Here is a 19,396-nt window from a genome sequence, read left to right as displayed (position 1 = left end):
ATACCGAAAACCAAAAATCACAAAACCATGACACACAGCTAAAATATATTTAATAAAAGTTACATTTTTAGTAGCTAATTTAGTAACTGTATTATGATATTTTTCTAAAAGTAACTGGAAGACTTCACAAATTTAACATTACCATTAAAAACATCCTGTTGATACAGCTTCATCAATGCAGACTTCAACAAAACATCAAAGTCCTTACAGAGTGATGCAAGCATCTTTCAAACAATTAGAACTCCTCTTTCTCAACAGGACTCTTCATTATTCTATCTTTTTGAGATTCTCTTTTTCCCTCTCGTTTTTTCTTAAACCATTGTTCAAAGTTTTCTTCTTCTGTGACCCTTTGTCTCTGCTGCTCCTCTTCAGCCTGCTTTAGGTTCATTTCCTTTTCAGGATCCTAATGTTAAGATTTCATTTTTGTGCACCAATAGAACATAGCTCAGATTAGACAGAACTCTTAGCGTGGCAATAAAGAACTGAGACTGATAAGAATTTCACACATTACCTTTGTTTCTCCCCATGTTTCATCTCCAAAGTCTTCTGCATAGTCCTCATCATCTGTTATCAAGAAATTGTCAAAAATTGTGCCAGCTCTCACCTTAGAGGGAGGAAAAATAACAGGATGCCTCTTTATTTTTCTTTACAGTTCTACTCCATCTTTCAAATGCGTTTGTATTGTATTCAGTAGGCAGTGAACACGTTAAGAACTCCATAAGCTTTTACAGAATTTGATGAAGAAACGTTTGTTTTTGGAAAGCTGTTTTCAAGATTCAAAACAACGTGTTTTGGCTTTCTTTACTGTTCTTAGAAGTGCCAAGTCTGATTGCTGGCTGGGCTGGAAAGCTGAGGAAGAGGAATTTCTCAGAGCAGCCTCCAGAGGGCAGATTTCATCCCATTAATCTCAGCGGCTCAAGAGTACCTGAGCTGCTGGAAGCCTCTAGACAGGTGGAACAAATTACACTTTGCAACACCTACACTGATTAGTTTGGACTCCTCCCTCACTTATCTGTAGAGGATTATGAACCAACACATCTTAGAAACTTTGTCATTTTGTACATACATTTAAATAAAAGCAAGTTAAAAACACAGGTCATCTCCAGAGATCCCAAAAAAGCAGAATCTCAGAATTGCAGGGGCTGGAAGGACCTCCAGAGATCTAGTCCAACCCCCTGCATAGCAGCCACCATAGACCACGTTGTGCAGGTAAACAGATAACACTTATATTAAAAGGATAAACAAATTGCCATATGCCCAGTGAAAACTAAGTTCTTCGTTCCCCACTATCTGCAGTAAAAGCAACTCACCTGCCAGATATCCAGTCCAATGGCACCAATGTTTTCATAGCTGTAGATATTGCAGTCTGGTGAGTAATGCGGATTGTCGATCTGTGGATGAGGCCAAACGCCCCTATAGTTTGGGTTATCAATCTGCCTTGGTTTCCACTCTCCCTAGGACAAACCACGTATTCAGAATGCAGTTGGGCAAAGAAGAGTTGAAGTGCTACAGCAAGCTAGAACTACAAGGTTATTTGTACTTTGTACAGAGGATTCTTGACCATAGGATAACTCCACTCTCCATGCACAGCACGATCCCAGTCTTCTGGTTTCTCATCACTAGTATCCATAACATACTCAGGTTCATCCCAATCCTTTAAAGACACAGAAAGACTAAAGAAATCAAAAATAGTAGTTCAATCTATGAAACAAATTCAGCAGGAATGAAATAATTCAATAATGCAAAATAACTATAGATTCAAACTGCTGAATTACCTCAGGTTTGACGTCATTTGGATCATCGATGTGGGCTCGATCATCCCAATCACTGGGTTTCTTCACTGCTGGATCATTAATTTTCCTTGGTGGCAAGAAATCCAAATCATCCTCTAAGTCGCCCAAAGCAGCCACTTCATTATCAATTTTTACTTCATAAGTCTGATCTGGCCTTATGATCAAAGTATACAGATGTGTATATCCATCAACCTGGGTTTTAAAGAAAGCAAATAAGATACTTTAAAAGCCTTAAGCACAGCTTATAGGAACTGCCTTGCATCAGAGTCACAATATACGACTGCAGTAGTGTGGTTTTTTTCTTCAGCCCTCTGATTGGTTATCCTAAAGTTTACCTTTGAAACCCGTGTTTACCTTACATCTGATTGGTTTCTTGATTGGATGAAGTTTATTCTTGTAATTTAAAATAACATGGACTTTCTTTGTCTCAGATCCACAAATATCTGGCCCTACAAAGAGATCACATGCTTTGTATCCTTAATTTCATTGCAGAAAAATACAGGTTGCTATCTATGGCATAGATTGAAGGATTATGTAATAATTATTTAATCACATTAGATACCTAACAACAAACCTTGAGATATAAACAAACAAATTTCACTAAGTTGCATACAAATATGCTTAAGGGCAGATAACAACCTCTGCTACATTGTTTTGAGTAAAGGTCTGAAATATTTGAATGCCCTTCAAATCAGTTGAGAATTTAATGCATACTTTCAGACATCTCAGGTACAGAAGAGATAACTGCTTACAGCCACAACATTCTTATTAAAACAACTTTCTCCTGAATGTTTTTAATAATTTCCACAAACATCCTTCAGGAACTGCACAACAGCAGTGGCAATGCTGTGCCAATGGCGAAGTAGTTACAGACTCACCAAACATGATGTAGTAAGGGGAAGTTCCACTCAGGTTCTTCTGATCCAAGTCCGAGGAAAAAATCTTTATATATCCCCCACCACAATCTATCTTCTGCTCATGTTTCACAGTATACTGAATGACCAGAGTCTTCCCTTTGTTACTAAATGGTTTAAATCGTGAGGAGATTGCATAGAACTTGGAGTTTTCACTTGTTTGTAGACCTATAAGGGTATTAAGATAATATTCAAACTTACATTTCCCTCAGTTTTCTTACGAAAAAGGCCTTTTCCCCTCCTCACACATAGTGGTGCTATGCAGGCTATCCTGAGAAGGCCCCACACCGCCTCCCCGTGCCCCGACGTACCTCTGTCTCTCACAGGATCCCCGTAGAACCTCCCAGCAGAGAGCCGAAACGTGCCGAGGTCTGGCCTGGACTCAGAGCTCACCCAGCGCTTCTGCCAACCGCCTGCCGGGCCGGGACCGAGAGACAAGAGGAGCGTTATGGGCTGGGCAGGGCAGGGCAGGGCAGGGCAGGGCAGGGCTCGGCTCGTTCCCGCCCTCCCTGCCCTCAGAGCTCGCTCGCCGCCCGTACTGCCAGCCACCTCATCACACCTCACCCTCCCTCCCTTTCCCACAACCTCCATCCAGAAACTGCTCCCGGAAATACACCGCAGTCCGGGCAGTGCCCAGCACAGCCCCGAGGAGCCCCAGCCGCAGCACGACGCCGACTGCGCTGCTTCCGCGCCGCGCTCCGGGCCCGGCCGCCATCGCTCCCACACAGCAACGGCTTCGCGCCTCCGGCCGGCCCTCAAAACCTCGCGCCTACGCCCGTTCCATACTAGGCCCTGATTGGCTACGCGTTCCCTGGCTTTTATAACTAACGTTCCGATTGGCTTAGAGTCCCCAAGGGAGATGCAGATTGCACGTGCCCGCACCGCGCGGTGCATGCTGGGGCTTGTAGCCGGCGCTGACAGGCCGGGAGCAGCATGCTTCCCTGGGATTGGTTGGTTACGTCTAAGGGTAGCTGGGGGGCGGGGCTCTGCGTGCAGCCAATGAGCGGACGGGATGTTGGGGGGTTGCTGTCTCTAGGATACGGCCCGGCGTCTGGCGGAGTCGCGGTCGTCTCGGCGTCATGATGGCCGTGCGCGGACTGGCGGGCGGAGAGCAGGTGAGGCGCTGGCCTGCGCCGTGCCCCAGCGCCGGTGCTTCGGCCACGTGTGCGGAACGGGAGGAAGCTGAGGGCTCGGGCGAGCCGCAGGAGCGCCCTCACTTCGCGTCTTCTCTCGGCAGGGACGCGGCGCTGCTCCGCGCTGGGCGGCCGCCGCCGGCGGACACTGCGGCCTCCTCCGCTCCTGCGCTGAGCTCCGAGGGGACGGCGCAGAGTTGCGGGGGGCGGGAAGAGCCCCGCCGGGCCGCGGCAGGTTCCTGAATGGGCGGAGCGGCGAAGCGCCCGGAGCCACGAGCGCTCAGCTCTGCGCTTCTCACGCGAGATCGAATTCGGCTCTGAGGAAGGCGGCGCAGCTGCAAAGCAAAATCTTGAGTCGGAGAAAGCGTCTGGAACTGCAGAGCGCTGAGTTGGGCCGGAAGCCTTCGGATGAAGATTCCTCATCTGCTTCCAGTCTCGAACGCCGCGCGAGAAGCAAGAAATACTTGAAGGGCTGTGCTGCGGTTGGTGGGAACGTGGCTGCCGGTGGGGGCTGCTCTGAGGAAGAGAAAAACGCCCAGAGCCCCACCGGGGACGTTACAGTTACACAACAGCTTGGTTTGGGCGGTGCTGAGAAGCAAATGGGAAAATTCATGGAGAGCAATTTGGAGTTTTCCAGTGGAAGGGAGAACCAAAGGTGTGTTACAACTGATTCCAGGTGGGGTGGAAAGGTAAATACGGACTTCACTGCATTATGTATTTTTGTTTACACTTTGATGGAAGCATTTTCAATTATCATGTTGCTCTGTATTTACCAGAAACTATTTTTAACCTGTTTGCAGCTTGCTCATGATAAGCATTGGCATGATTTCACACTATAAAATTACTGGGATTCACCCATTATGGTCTGTTTTTGTTTTTAGTGATCTACATACAGTAATGAGGTAATGCATAAATCTCTTTTTCATGTTCCTTGAAAGAGTAAGAATCCAGTGTCACCAGGAACGCCGCCTCCATCTCATAAGGAAATTCCACTGACAGAGGTCCCCAGAGTAGCTTCTCTTCACAGTAAAAACTCAGAGAAAGTCATTTTAGGTGGAAGTGATTTGTTAAGACCTTCACTGGCCAGCAGAAACTGGTCAGCACGACGTAATGTGAGATCTCAATCGCTGTCTTCTTCCATGAAAGACGATACTGTAAAAACTACTTTGCCCAGAAGAGGCAATGCCAAGCAAAGTGAAGTGTCAGGTGGAAGTGATGGAAGTGAAATAAAATCATTAGATGAGTTATTTTCAAAAGCAGATGATGTGGAAGATTCAACTAGCATAAGCTCAAATGGTAAGCATTTCTAAGCATTATCTTGATAGACGTGGCACAAATTATACTAATTATTTACTAACAAGTGGGGCAAATACTTCCTTTGAAAATATTCAGTAGACTATTTTTACATAAGCTTTGATTTTAGAAATTATATCTGTATCTTTGTTGTTACACGTTTGTATTTTTCTTGGCTTTGATTTAATGAATTCAGATTAAGGACGCTCCTCTGGATCACAGTTGAAACATCAAAACAACTCCAACTAATACTGATATATTAGTGGGATAAGATACTGTCGGGTTTGAGTGAAAACAAGCATAAATGCAGGAAGTTGAGTCTGCTGAGCTGTAGGCGGGTCTGCCTGCAGACAGAGGAGGAATCTTCAGAAGTGCAATTCCTTCTTAATATTACACTTTTTCTTTTTGTCACTTCATAGAAGGCATACTGTAACTTTCCGTGAATTCTCATGACAATTTGTCATTCAATTGCAGACTTCAGACAGAATATCCTGAGCCTTGATGATTTGGCACCAAATGCCAGCGGGATGGCAGAATTAAAGCAGCAAGTAAGTAGAAATTTCATACATCTTTCCATTCTGCCTTCATTTATTAAAGAGTGGAGATTCTAAAATAAACACATCTGTTCTGCTCGTAAGCTCTCTGAGATGGGCATGGCTCACTAGTTGCAAAGATTAAGAATAATGGAGCCATATTTATATTATGTATTGTTGATTCTCTTAACATACAGCTCTTTTATTTTGCAGGGGACAGGTATTCAAATTAGTCAAGAAACAAATAGAAATCCAAAAAAGGACACATTCCTAGGGGAAAAGGATCCAACTTTTCCTAAAATAAGTGCAGAAATTGGTGCAGCTGATACTTCTGAAAGGGATACTGAAAATGTGACTGAAGCTGAAATCCCTGAGCATTTAGGAGAAGTTTCTGCAGATTCTTCTAGACACAGGCAGGATTATCCTGATCATGACGACAGAACTGTTAATTCAGAGTATTCTGAAGACTTTGAACAATCTCCATCTACAACAGACAGGGAAACTGTATCAAAAATGTCAGAGGAACATTCTGAGACTTACACATATTCTGGAAAAGACTCATCTTCTTCAGCATCGTCCCCTTTACTTACCAGAGAAAGGCACAAACGGGTACACAGAGTAGCTGTAAAGGAAACTGCAGCTCAAACGGTGGATTTTCCGTTCACCTATTGCTGGCCAAAGAGTAAGCTCATGTTTAAATCAAGATGCCACTCTCTTCAATCTTGAGATTTGTTCATATTTTACATGCTGACCTGATCAGTTTCCCCTGGCTGACATGCCAATAAAAGCATTTTAACCACAGCACTTTGATAGCTGTAAGCAAGCTGTGACCTTCATTTCTGAGGGGTAGCTTGTTTCCTACTCCTCTTTGAAAGGAAAAACTAGGAAAGATGCTTCTTGCCATAGACAAGGAGAAAATGGGACCTCACTGAAAACAGTGGCTTCCTTCACGTATGAGAACTTTTATTTCTGCTGTGTCCAAGGTTAGAAAATAAGCTTTCACAATAGCAAGGGGTGTGAACTTAGGAGTAAGTAAAGGGAGGAGGGCATGGACTTATTTTAGCATTAGTTTGGCTGATTGAATTCCTTGTTGGGTTTAGAGCTGTTCTAAGAAAGCCAGTGCTCTAAAGCTGAAACTGACTTCTAGTGATGAGTCGTCACCCTCCAAACTCAGTAATTCTTGTTGTCTGCACAGCAAACAGCTCTGCACTGCTTGGTCTGCCTGTTGGAAACAGCTATGTTGATCCAGTGCCTATTGCCAGTCACGTCATCAGCATGGATGCAGTAGAAGGTACTGAGAGACTGAATTTCTGAATACTGTTTGACTGTGTTTGCATGTAATCACTGCCTGACTCACTATTAGCACTTGCCATGACTGTGATGTTACTAAAATACACACTCTTTGCTCTTTGCAGCCTTGACAGCATACAGTCCCTCAGTTCTTGTTTTAAATGCCATGTTAAAACAGCACTTGATGTTGACCCAGCATTTTGTTGAGAACATTCAGCACCTTCACTTATCCCTTGTGGAGTCTTTAGAGAATGAGAAGTTCCACTATCATACACTGGAAGAGGCTAAAGAGGTATTTATGATAGAGGTATTATATGCTATGAGGTATTTCTCTACACAAATAAACTGTGTGTTAACTTTCTGCAGTACATCAAGAATCACAAATCCCCACCTTTAACGATTGAACGAGCATTTGAAGAAATCCAGGAAGTGGAAGACACACTGCCACCATCATGAATGTTAAAACACATGTTTACAGATCTTGTCAGAACAAGGAACACTTTCAGACTGCACAGATAAAAAGTTGCAAACTATGTACCAACTGCTCTGTTTCTCGTAATGCATCGTTTGTTTTCCTGCTTGTTTTTATTATGTTTTTACTACTGGTCGTGGTGCAGGAATAGATGAGAGCTATGAGTCAGCCTACAGCATGTTTAGCAAAGAAAACCAAAATAACTCTTATCTAAAAGGATGGGGGTAAGTTGGTAGTCTGTGTGTTTATCACATAGATAATCTGCTCTTTTATCATAATAGAAGCGAAAGTCTATACCAGAGCATCAAGGACTATGATGACAGCAGGAAAATACCATCCTGCTTCATTTAAGCAGTCTTATCAGATTACTACAAAACCAAACATAGGCAGTGTTTAAGGTAAACTCAGTACTACGGAAACTTACAGCCTAATACTGAAATCCATTTACTTTGAAATATGAAGCACCCTGTTATTTTTTTTATTAAAAAAGGTGTTTATTGGAAGGCAAAACAATAAAATTCACAAGTTGGTAACATACAGGTGTTGTATGCTGATTCACAGACAGTTACAGTTTCACAACTACAGTAGATCTAGAACAAACTGATAGTTCACCATATTAACTGAATGGTTTTAAGAGGGTTTCTGCTATACAAACAAGTTACTCTGGGAAGTGGTTACCACCACGCAGACCTCTGGAGTGGAAGTGCAGTGTAAGGGCCCAACATCTTCAGCTGGTGGTCTCTGGGAACGGTTACAAAACTTTATTCTTGTTCACGTTAAAGGAAGTTTCCAAGAACATTTCACTGTTAGAAACTTGCAGAACAGAGAAAATTGATTCTCTTCTATTGAACTAATTAGCTTTTATTAAAGGGTATATACAAAAATATAAAAAGCTTAAAGAATGTCTTCCATTACAAAGCATTGAACATCCCTTAGAGCGCTTGAAAAGCTAGAACATTTAACCCTCGTGTTCTGAACAGAGTTGTGATTGCAGCAGCTGGTGTGTAGGGGTGTTAAGTTGTATGGTAGGTTCTAACAAGCTTGCACAGTGCTCATAGGTCACCTGTACTGGAATTAGATGCTTCATTCCCCATTTAGACATTAGGATACACTGCTCAGCATCAGTCTGACTTGATCCCAAGGCAGCACCCCTCCACTTCAAATAGAATTAACCTTTTGAGAGAAATAAACATACATTATGGAACTAGAGACATAGAACCATATCAGAAAACGTCTGTATTCCACAGGAATGAGTGAGTTACAATCCTGGACCAGGGGGAGCTCAGATGGGGCCTAACTGGTATCAGAGTGCTAGCTAACTAGAGAATTTTGCAAAATAAAATGGAAATCCTTAAGTGTGCTAGACATGTCAGAGAATGATTGGCCTTTTTAACCACTGCTAAATCACAATTGTTGAATTACATGTCATAGCTTTCCATTTTTCACCATATTTTAAAAGTAATTCATTTGTCACTTCCTCCAGACTCTCATCCGCATTTATACAAGTTTAATGTTTTGTAGAAGATGCAAGACATCTTTCTTCAGAGAGTCTTATTCGGGTGGTGGAGGGTCTTGCGTTTCACGCTTCACTGAAACAATAGGGAAAAGAGCACTTACACATTTCAGACTGCAGAATGCTTCACGGAATGAGGGCTCTACTAGTAACAATTTTTTTTTTTCCTTTGTGCCTTTATTTGAATTCATTTTATTATGCAGATCTACTGCAGCCATAGACAGAAGTGACTTTTCATCTCGCATGCCAATTATTTTCCTTCTAATCACTGCTAAGTGTAATTCTACACAACACAGGCTCTGCAAAAATTCATCATTTGGGTAATTGTTTTCATCTCCTAAGAAGGGTGCAGAAAGAATGGAGACGCTACCTGAAACTGCACTACAGTGAATTTATTACCAGTTCTGGGGTTGACAGAACACAGCACTCATTGCAGGAGTTGGGCAGGGCCAAACAGTGAGCGTGGGCCAGCTTCCCTCCAACACAACACCCTTCCTGCTCTGGCAGCCATCCATTCATGGCATGGCCCCCTCCACTACTTTTGTGACCGATCTTCTTGTTGTTTAAAAGATAACATCTGAAGACAGAGACTACTGCTATTACAGGCAGGATGTGGCTTACACACAACAGGCTAATTAATTAATGTTTCAGAAATCAGAATACAGCACAATCCCGAGAAGTAGAAGACAGGGTTAATCAGTGTTTACTTACCTGTGTTTCTTTTATCCATTACATTAGAAAGAATTAAGAGTTAACTTGATTTTGAGTTTACATTCTACAGTAAAATTCCTTAAATAAAACAAAATCACAAACAACATGAGCAGTTTTTAATTGCTTAGCAACATTTACTTACATTCATCCCTAGCCTTCATGCGTGCGATAAATGAGTAACTTTTATTTCTTCTGTAGTTTTCATAAGGGTCATCCAATGCAACTCCCACTCCTTTATATTGATCCCATTTGTCTCGAATATCTCCTCCTTTAATTGGGTCCTGAATTCCTTGTTCCTTGGCTCCCAGTCCACCAGACCCACTCCATCCTGCAGAAAGTACACAGCACTGCAACTTCTAACCATTACAGCACTAGAATTCTGAGCAGATACTCTGCTCAAATTACTGCAGGAGCTGCCAGTCCAATGTGGTAGGACAGTAACAGTCTGAAACGATACATGAACTCTGTCCCCTCTACTTAAAAAGCAGGAATTCTGGGAGCTGAAAAGCATCAGCTCAATCCCTAAAAACTTTTCAGGAAGACAAGCACAAGGCCAATCTGTCCTGTCAGTCCTGCTGATGCTGATCCGTGCTATAAAGAGATGAAACGTGCCAGGTAGTTAAATTCTATTTCATACTAAACTCACATCCCTCTCATCCATGTCCTTCTCAGAACAGCAATCACTGTCATTGTTTCACGTTCTCTGTATTACATCTCTGAATATCCTTATTCTGACCTTAGAATACCAAGGTGCTGACAGGAACAATACTTAGAAACGTGCAAAGATTAAATTGTGCCTCATTTTGTTTGCTGGCTTATGTCAGAACAGCACCTTACCCATTTTCACAAGCATCTGATGACCTTTATTTTCTTCTCCAAGTCTTGATTCTGGGATAGGAGGTCCAGAACTGGAACCTAAGCCAGCAGAAGAACTAAGGAAATAAAAAGATGAAAGTAAGAACAAGGAATAACTGTTCTGATCCAGTGCAGACTCACTTACATTCCGTTAAACATTAACACCCAGTATAACCTCATCCACTCTACTAAGATATTCTTTCATAAAGCTGTAAACTTATGGAGGTAAAAAGAGAAACCAACAAACAAAAGCTTACGGAGGGGTGGGGCTACGAGACCGAGAGCGGCGCCGCCTGCCTGGGGAGTAGGACTTGGACCTTGATCGTGACCGTGATCGCGAGCGGCTGTGAGAAGAGCGGGACCTGCTCCGGCTTCTGGAAAGAGACAGCACACCACGTCAGATGCACAGGACAGCAGAGCAACGCCCAGGGTTCCACACTCAGCCCTGCAGGTCCTTCCCCCACCTCCGCCTCTGAGCTCCTGAGATTCACCTCACTGCACTCTACCTGGACTGAGAGCGTGAATAGGATCGGGACCGAGAGCAGGAGCGAGATCGGGACCTCGAGTAGGAGCCAGATGATTTTGAAGATCGAGAATTGGAGCGGGAGGAGGAGCGGCCGCGGCTTTTAGAGCGACTGCGAGACCGAGAAGGGCCGCTGCACAGACAGAAGCAGGAAAAATCCTGTGAAACTCCTTGGAGATGCTTGAGAAATGTAGATGTGCTTTTGATCAAATTGAAATCACACACACACACAATCACACACCATTTCAGCCAACAAGCCCAACAAAACTTGAGCTGAAAAGAATGTTTTCTATAGATTAGACAGAATTTCCAGCAAGTTAAAACTCAGTTAATTCCAGCAACACATTGCTGAACTGTTCCCCTACACCAGTGCAAGGCAGTCCTAGCACCTTCCAAATGAACAGCACGCTTCAGAAGGCAGCAGACAAGGTCTCTCACCTATTTCTCTTCTCCTGACCTTTCCTCCGCCTTGCTCTCATTTTAGCTCTGAAGAATTCATACAGTCCGTTCTGCTCCCAGCCTTCACTGCAATAAATCAATCACACACAGAACAGACATCTGTAAAACTCAATCATGATCACAGAGGATTTCCGCTCAATGTGGTAGGGAACAAAGAGCCTGGGCACCGAGGTCTTGCACATCTCAGTGTCAGATCAAACGGTTTAAAACACAACAAGAGCACTCGTTCTTAGCATTAGAAGAACCAAGACACGGGTGAAGGAAGAGAGAGCCACTTCTTGGTTTGAGACAGCTCCTTAGGGCATTTTCCTTACCACATTGTTAGCTATACCTACTCTTACCTGTTTCTAGGCCTGTCATGAGATGGTGGACTATAAAATGCCTCAACCGCAGCCAGTAGTCTCTCACTGGGGGGCATTGGGGGTGGAAGACGTATATCTTTAGGATCTAAAGGTTTATACTCATGATCTTCAAGCTGCCGGAAACAAAACAAATTACATTCTTGTCATGTGTCATGGGGTGGCCAATCTGAAGAGATAAATATAGATTTAACCTCGTAGGGACCTCACAGTTCACTACTGGATAAAAATGCTCCAGTAATAAGGATTCTGCAGATGACCCAACGCTTTCTTGTGCTATCACCATCATTTTGATTCTTATGAGATAAGCCAGCAACTACACGTACTGGGACATTAATTGGATCACCAGGTAGATAAAATGCAGGTGTTATCTATCCAGCTCTGTGATAATAGTGCCTGGATTGGAAACCTGGTAAAAACTGGTGCATGCTGAGAGTAACAGAAAGTTAAAATGGAATAGACCTGTTTGTTCATCTTAAGCACAGAATGCATAAATGTAATTACCCCCCAAGATGCTGATACAGATACATATCCTGTTCCTTACCATACTTTCTTTGTGTGTACAACATTAGTGTCACAAAACATCTATGTAAGAAAGAACTCCAAATACCAAAACTAGCCTATAGTGGCCCCACCAGAACAAAGGGTTCCCTCTGCCTATGTGAAAATCACTGGAGGTAATGTTTTCAAAAACCACATCGGTCTTTCATGTGTACAGGCTTAACTAGCTTTCACTGGGAGACACCACTTACAATTCTCACCATTTATACTACCTTCCCCGTCTGCTGGATGGAGAGATGTGAAATTGTAAATGTCCACGTTAAACTGCCCATAATGCTGACTAGGGATTCTGATCGAGTCTAGGCCCACCTCAAGCACTTACTTTCACAAGCGGAGCCATCAGTCCAGCAGGGAGATCGAAGTAGGGAACGTTTGGCACCAGACTGGGATCATCGTGGTTCATGTGAGGGGGGCCTTGTCGTCGCATGTGAGGAGGCTGCCCGTTAAATCCATGTGGGGGAGGCCCAAAATCAGGGTGCTGCGGCCCTCCCCAGGGAGGATGCTCACTGATTCCAGGATGAGGCAATCTGTGCCCAGGGTGGTGATGAGGAGGTCCAATTTCTGCACAGAGTGGGAGGGTTAAAACATTTTACTTAGCTGTAGAGAAACGAAGGCAATCAGAAGTGTACTTCAATTAGTGCATTTATCCTAAAAACAACCTTGGCACCCTGGAGTCCTGCAGATCAAGAAAAGCAATAGGACAGAAGAAGTAGAGGCTGGCTACAAGCCCATGTCCATGAAAGTCATGTAGCACATCTTCCACTCTGGCTATAGCAAATACCCTCAAGACAACTGGATATTAACTGTAAGCCATCCTTTACTGTAGAACATACTGCAGTCAAAAAGTACAAGAATGATGCTCAAGAACAAAAGGTTTCAGATGCAACAGGGCAGATACTGATGGCATCTATCTCTGGAGCCTATGTATACAACCATGGCTTAGCAGCAACCTGAACAGATCTGTAATATGTACAGTCTATGCTAAATCAAGATATGTAAAGAAAGAAATATGGCAGGAATTAACTCACATGAGTAGGTGACAAGAAAATACTTTGTTTAAAGAGGTGTTTCAAGAAGAGTGGAGATAATATCCTGTTAAAATAGAGAAATGAGAGACATCCATCCAATCACTGACAGACAAACCACTGTCATGAACGCCACCATACTCTGCCAAACTCATTGCATGGAGAAAAATGGGAGACTGAAAATCAATGTCTTCTGCAGGTCTCCAGTGAGACCAGGAATTTTTCCAGGAAAAGTCACTACAGCCACCATTACTATAACTCTCTTCAGCTTGTGCTATTTGACTCATCTTTATCAGACTTAGAACACAATGTGTAATCACTACTTCACCCCTTTCCTAATTCTAGCCACCTGTTTCAGTAGATCCCCTCCTCCAACAAGTTTGCATGACAGAACTGCCATTCTGGTCACCAATACAATCCAACACATCATTTTTTATTGAAATAAAAGCTTTAATCCTCCTTCCTCAGACAAGAAAAGCTGCTCTCACAACTCACTCCCACAACTTTTTTAAAAGACACAACAAAAAGACTGCTCAAAATCCCAAATATATCATTCCCTGGGTTTCAGCCTTTTTTGGACTTGCAGAACTTAGAACCTCTTAAGCTCAGAATAGCAACTTCTACACTGCCATTTCAAGCTACAAAAAGCAAAAAACAAACACCAATTACGTTGTCATTTCTAACACAACCCGCTGCACAGAACCACAGGGATCCTTAGACTCTAAGTTGACAATGATTATATCCCAGAATAATCATAACTTCTCAGTATGAAATAGAAACTAAACCAAAGAAGAACTATTCCAGACTTCATGAGGGGGCCTGTAACCAAATCCAAGCCACAGTGGCCAGGCACACAGTGCACTTGCTACATTCTCGTATGTTCCCATGGTCCAGCAAGAGGAAAAGCAAAGAAAGAGGGAGCGGAGGAAAACTGGAGGCAAGGATCATTTCACCAGCAATTACCAAGCCACACAACTTTGAGGCAAATAATTAGAGAGCTTTTCAGTAAAAGCAGAGAGGAAGAGAAGCACATTGGTGCACAAGAACAAATGCTTCCAGGCTGCATTCCTCTAACTTCCTGCAGCAGTGCAGGAGCTTGCTGAGGAGCCCTCACCTACAGCCTGATGTGCAGGAATTTGAATTTGCAGGAAAATGCTGATTTTCACTTCTGGACTACTTTAAAAATGAAATAAGTGGTTGCATAAGGGGTGCTCAAACAGCTGCTGTCTTGAGTCTGGATAACAGTTTCTCGTTATCTGTATCTTTTAGGGAGGGAAGGAAGAATGACTCAAAAAAGTAAGGAAGCATCCAACTCCGTAGGTACTTCCCAAGACACTTATTAGCAGCTTCCCAAACCCACAAACTCAGCGTTCCTCAGGAAAACATGAGCAATTCACCGAGAGTAAGCTGTCACCCCAGAAGCACTCAAGTTTGCAACGGCTATCAGTATTGCAGTGTAAGAAAACCTGGCCTGGTACACACTTTACCTTGAGGAAAATCCCCCTGGGGGTAATCAAAACGATGAGGATAAGGAGGCCTTTCAAAGGGATGGCGAGGTGGAAAATCATCCTGCATGAAGCGAGGTGGAAAGCGGTTGAAATTATGCGGATGCGGGGGCTGGTTGAATTGGGGATGTTGCTGATGTGGAGGAAATGGGCCTCTGAAGTGAGGTGGCCGCTGCATTCGAAATGGAGGTTCCCTTTGACCCCCACCCCATGGAGGTTGTTCATGCTGGTTGTTCCATGGTGCTTCAAACTGGTTGTTCCAAGAAGGATCAGGTTGGTTGTTCCAAGGCGTCTCTCGCTGATTGTTCCAGCCTTGATCTCTTTGTTCATTCCACATTCCTTCATGGTTGTTATTCCATGGAGGACAATGAGGTGGTCCCTAGTGGGAAAAGTAAGGAAGGAGCCTGGTCATTAGGCTACAAAAGGAAGAACGCAATAAAGACAATCTACCTTTTAAGTAAGTGTCACCTGTAGGCAATATGCACAGGTGAAACAAGATCTGAACCACCACTGCTTCAGAGAAAAGCCAAGACCAAACTGATCAGCACACACACTGCTGAATTCAGGGGAGTACTTTTTGTTCTGCTCATTCATAGGGAATGTGTTGTAGCTAACACAATGAAACATAGGCTATACCTTGCCTTTAACTGCCCCAAAACTTTCTCATTTGGAGTCGAATCTGGATTCATGACATTCCAAGATTTTCAACACACTTCCTATACCAAGATAGTCTTCTGTCTTTCTGAATTTCCACCTCCCTTTACCTATTATTACAGAACAGTGTTTGATACCTGTTGTTGACCCCACGGTGCAACAGGATGAGGCTGGTCAAACCACGGGGGTTTATTTGGAGGAATCTGATCATGAGATCCAGGGCCACGTGGTCCACCAGAGGCAGGATCCTGCACCCCAGACCCTGTTGTGTCATACTCTGAAGAACCAGCTAGAGGCAGCTGAGATTTACCATCATCTGAAACAAATTGGAAACAGTTGGAGGCACCCAAGGCTACATGCAGTTATGAAAACACTTACAAAAGACTCCATCTGAACTCTCCTGGATACGTGAACATACTGCAGAAATCTACCCACTGAGTTCGGCACAGGTCCTCAGAACAGATCAGTACCTGCTTGTGTAACTGGAGCAGATGGTGGAGCTGAGGCTGGCGCTGCTGTGGGCGCTTGAGGAGGGGGTGTTGATTTCACCTCATTCTCCAGTGGTGGCATTTGTATTTGCTGCTGCTGCTGCTGCGTTAAGCTGTTTACAAACTCTTCGTGTTGAGTTTTCAGGTTCTGTATCTGCTGCTGGAAGGCAACCTGCACAGGCTGTACTACTGTCGCGTATTCAGTGATCAAATTTGCCTGATAAGATGAGAAATTATGAACAAAGTTTGTGCTGGACCCAAAACAGTTTGTTTTCAAAATGTGTACATAAGTAAGAAAAGTGTTACTTTTCTTTTGTTTCTAACCTGGTACTGGCCAAGTCCAAGAGCTGGGCTCTGCAGTTGCTGAATAATTGACTCATCAAAGTACCCATTTTTCTCCCACAGTTGAAGAAGCTGCACAAATTCAAAGGTGAGAGGTGTTCAGAATTGATTGACAATTAAAAAAAAAAACGTGCCTCAACTTTTTCTTTATGTTTCTAGCTTTGTCAAATTTACGATTTTCAAGTTGTATTTGGAGCCACTGAAGACTCAGACACACTCTTCATCCTTACAGCCACTTTTAAATAAATCCCTAGGACTTTTAGGTTCTTGTTCAAATTAAGGTTTAAACTCAAAGCACATGCTGTGATAGGCTTTGTGAAGACAACCAGACTAGAAAAGTCTCAGCAGTCTTCTTCCATCCTTTGTGAATCTGCTTAGCAACAACCTAGCAAAGCAAAGCATAAAGTTAAACCAACACCAGATACTCACTCTGGCAATTTTCTGTTGCTTATCTTCCTCCACAGCTAAAAAGCTGGTACAATAGATAGGTACAACCACCTTCTGTAAAGCAGCCAGAAGATCTCTTGCTTGCTTCCGTTGGCTTCAAAAAAAGAAAGGGAAGATAAGAGTTATTGCCTTTCACCACAGCATGAAGAACCTCATAACTCAATTCCTCCCCATTCTACTAAAATAATGAATTCATAGAAATAACTAAGTCCCTCCTTGTCATTTCTACAGTACAGCCTTATATGAGATAAAAACATACAAAGTAGGTAAAAGCTAAATTTCATTATTGAAACAGTAGCTCTTTGCATCAGCTATGGGCTAAAAATAAAACATACATTAAAAATGAAAGGTGAATAGTCATACTGAGAACATAATAAGCAGAGAGAGTTCACCAAATTAATCAAAACTTGAAGCTGGAAAACATAATCTAATCCTTACCAGTGATGCAAAACATCATTGATTAAGTAGATGAGATGTAACCGAAGCTCAAAGTGAGCTCCTTCAGCTGTTATACGATTTCGCAGGTGCCCAGCCATCAGCTCACAGTGTGCAGGAGATTTTGCATTACTAAACATCCAGTTCTTGCCAGCCTTAGAAAGGAAAATTTAAAATATTTTAAGTCAGTCTAACGTGTTCACATCATAAGGATTTCCTAGAACTCTGAAATAATTGCCAGAAAGGAAGTGTTCCAGTAATTTTCTTGCCTACCATATAGTAATTAAGCTGCTGCTTTCTATACAGTCAGAAAATTCCAATTGTACTTAACCCATAACATCATCAGGTAACTCTCCAGACTCAGATCACTTACTGAGATTGCATCTTTGGTGCACGTGTCAATTATTGGCTGCAACAAGTTATCAAATTCATTCATATCCAACTGTGTTTCCTCCAAAACTTTCTGCATTTGCTGCTCTATTGCAAGGGCTACTGCTGAAGTGACTTGTTCCTGAAAAAAAATAAAATAAAATAAAATTATATTGCATCCAATGCTCTTTTAGAGAACTAAATTGCTGTATGCCAGTCCTCAAAGCCTTTTAACCAAAAGCAGCTGTCCCAAACAACAAGACTTTTTACAAGCAACTGGACTACACGTAAACACTTCAACAACTACAAAATCAACTAGTTCAAATACACAGTGTCTTCCCACCCCCAATCAGAATCTGCCTTCAGCTACTGCAGGATGGAATTTCTTGCAGTTCCCAGCATCCTACAGCATTAAGTGAAGATTAAAGCAGTCACAATTTATTCCACTCAGCAAATCAGCAGGCTTTTCCATATAGTAAGTAACTTAATCAAGGATCAATCTTACTAAGGCATCAGGTAATGTGCTCTAAGCAGATGAAGGCAACCATAACAGAACAAAAATAAGTAAAATAATGTCCCGTGCTCACCAACACTCTGCCTCACCGATCAGAAGCAAGCCTTCCTCTCTCCTTTCACTCCAGTTTCTTACAGCCCAAGATAAGCCAGCTGAGTGCTTATTTTACACTAACCTGTCTCATAGCAAGGAGCTGCTGCTCCTGCTGCTGCAGGTTCCACTGACTCTGCTGGATGAGTTCCTCCACAGAAGGAGTGCCCTGTGGAGCAGGGATAGGGGCAGCAGGTGGGAGGGATGGCTGTGGCAGCGGCTGGATCTGCGGAGGAGCCTCAATGTCCTGACTTTGCTTGCACAACACTATGAAACAAAGCAAGCTCTTAAAGTATCTGTAAACGAAATCCACGCTGGTTCCAAAACAGACCTTCCCTCTTAATGCAATGATTTAACACCAAATGACCACGTGACCATGACATGGAGAGCAGCCCCGCTGGAAGAGATCTGGGGTCTTAGCTGAGCGCAAATTGGACACGGCCAGGAGCCGCCGGCCAGACTGGGGCGCCCTGCAGGAGCCGAGCTGCAGCTCACAGCCAGCACAGCTCACAGCAGCTCGGAGCCCGCAGCCCACCAGCCCGCAGCCCACGCCCGGGGGCGGCAGAGCGGCGAACCAGAGCCCAGCGCAGGGCCGCACACGGCGGGGCTGGGGGGCGGGGAAGGCCGCAACGGCCGCGCGGGAAGGGAGCGGAGCCCCACTCACACTGCTGCTGCTCCAGGGCCAGCTTGTACTTGTAGTAGCCGTAGAAGTCGCCCCCGAAGAGGAAGGAGAATTTGGGGTTCTCCTTCTGCTTCTCCATCGTCATCTTCTCGAACTCGGGCCCGTTCCGCGCCACGAACTGCGCCAGTTTGTCGATGACATTCCGCAGCTCCTGGTCTGTGAGGAAGCAGCTCCGTCAGATCGCGCCGGCCCCGCCGCCCCTCCGCCCGCTCCCTCCCGCCCCCCCGGGCCGCGCTCACCGTCGGGCGGCAGCGGCATCTCCATGGCCGCGGGACAACGGGGCGCCGCCGCTAGGCCGCAGCGGCCGGAAGTGCCGCGAGACGCCCGGAGACACGCGCAGCCGCGCTTTACGGCCGCGTCTCCATGGAGACGGCCGCGGCGCGGCGCCAGTACGGCCGCTCGACCCCTCCTCCCTCCGATCCCGCGCGCAGTGGGC

General features: G+C 44.1%; 3 protein-coding genes across 4 annotated transcripts; 1 reads left to right on the top strand and 2 right to left on the bottom strand.

Annotated features, from left to right (window-relative positions):
• Nucleotides 1–232: 232 nt before the first annotated feature.
• Nucleotides 233–3,519, bottom strand: CALR3 (calreticulin 3). The gene is made up of 9 exons (XM_031603997.2): nt 3,293–3,519; nt 3,019–3,120; nt 2,672–2,875; nt 2,148–2,242; nt 1,776–1,985; nt 1,541–1,654; nt 1,311–1,454; nt 512–604; nt 233–403 (listed from the first exon to the last, which is right to left on the bottom strand). Exons 1-9 carry the CDS (start codon nt 3,420–3,422, stop codon nt 236–238), a joined length of 1,260 nt encoding a protein of 419 aa, XP_031459857.1. The 5' UTR covers nt 3,423–3,519; the 3' UTR covers nt 233–235.
• A 204-nt stretch (nt 3,520–3,723) lies between these two features.
• On the top strand, nt 3,724–7,593 carry C28H19orf44 (chromosome 28 C19orf44 homolog). The gene is made up of 8 exons (XM_031603994.2): nt 3,724–3,822; nt 3,945–4,529; nt 4,779–5,136; nt 5,608–5,681; nt 5,880–6,348; nt 6,862–6,957; nt 7,082–7,248; nt 7,323–7,593. The coding sequence occupies exons 1-8, from the start codon at nt 3,787–3,789 to the stop codon at nt 7,410–7,412; spliced, it is 1,875 nt and encodes a 624-aa protein (XP_031459854.2). The 5' UTR covers nt 3,724–3,786; the 3' UTR covers nt 7,413–7,593.
• A 159-nt stretch (nt 7,594–7,752) lies between these two features.
• Nucleotides 7,753–19,350, bottom strand: CHERP (calcium homeostasis endoplasmic reticulum protein). Of its 2 annotated transcripts, none has more exons than XM_031603993.2 (18): nt 19,200–19,350; nt 18,943–19,116; nt 18,364–18,545; nt 17,679–17,816; nt 17,309–17,460; nt 16,853–16,964; nt 16,406–16,495; nt 16,064–16,298; nt 15,731–15,909; nt 14,922–15,318; nt 12,732–12,970; nt 11,831–11,964; nt 11,469–11,555; nt 11,014–11,163; nt 10,765–10,881; nt 10,490–10,584; nt 9,795–9,980; nt 7,753–8,601 (listed from the first exon to the last, which is right to left on the bottom strand). In XM_031603993.2, the coding sequence occupies exons 1-18, from the start codon at nt 19,222–19,224 to the stop codon at nt 8,597–8,599; spliced, it is 2,697 nt and encodes an 898-aa protein (XP_031459853.2). In that variant the 5' UTR covers nt 19,225–19,350; the 3' UTR covers nt 7,753–8,596. The 2 variants fall into 2 exon arrangements, with proteins under 2 accessions (XP_031459853.2, XP_031459851.2); XM_031603991.2 differs by lacking the exon at nt 7,753–8,601 and adding an exon at nt 8,729–9,017.
• Between the last annotated feature and the right edge of the window lie 46 nt (nt 19,351–19,396).

This window comes from Phasianus colchicus, chromosome 28, assembly GCF_987193195.1.
Source record: "Phasianus colchicus chromosome 28, bPhaCol1.hap1.1, whole genome shotgun sequence".
Lineage (NCBI taxonomy): Eukaryota > Metazoa > Chordata > Aves > Galliformes > Phasianidae > Phasianus > Phasianus colchicus.
The sequence above is the reverse complement of the archived record's forward strand: the minus strand, read 5'-3'. Positions and strand labels throughout refer to the sequence as shown.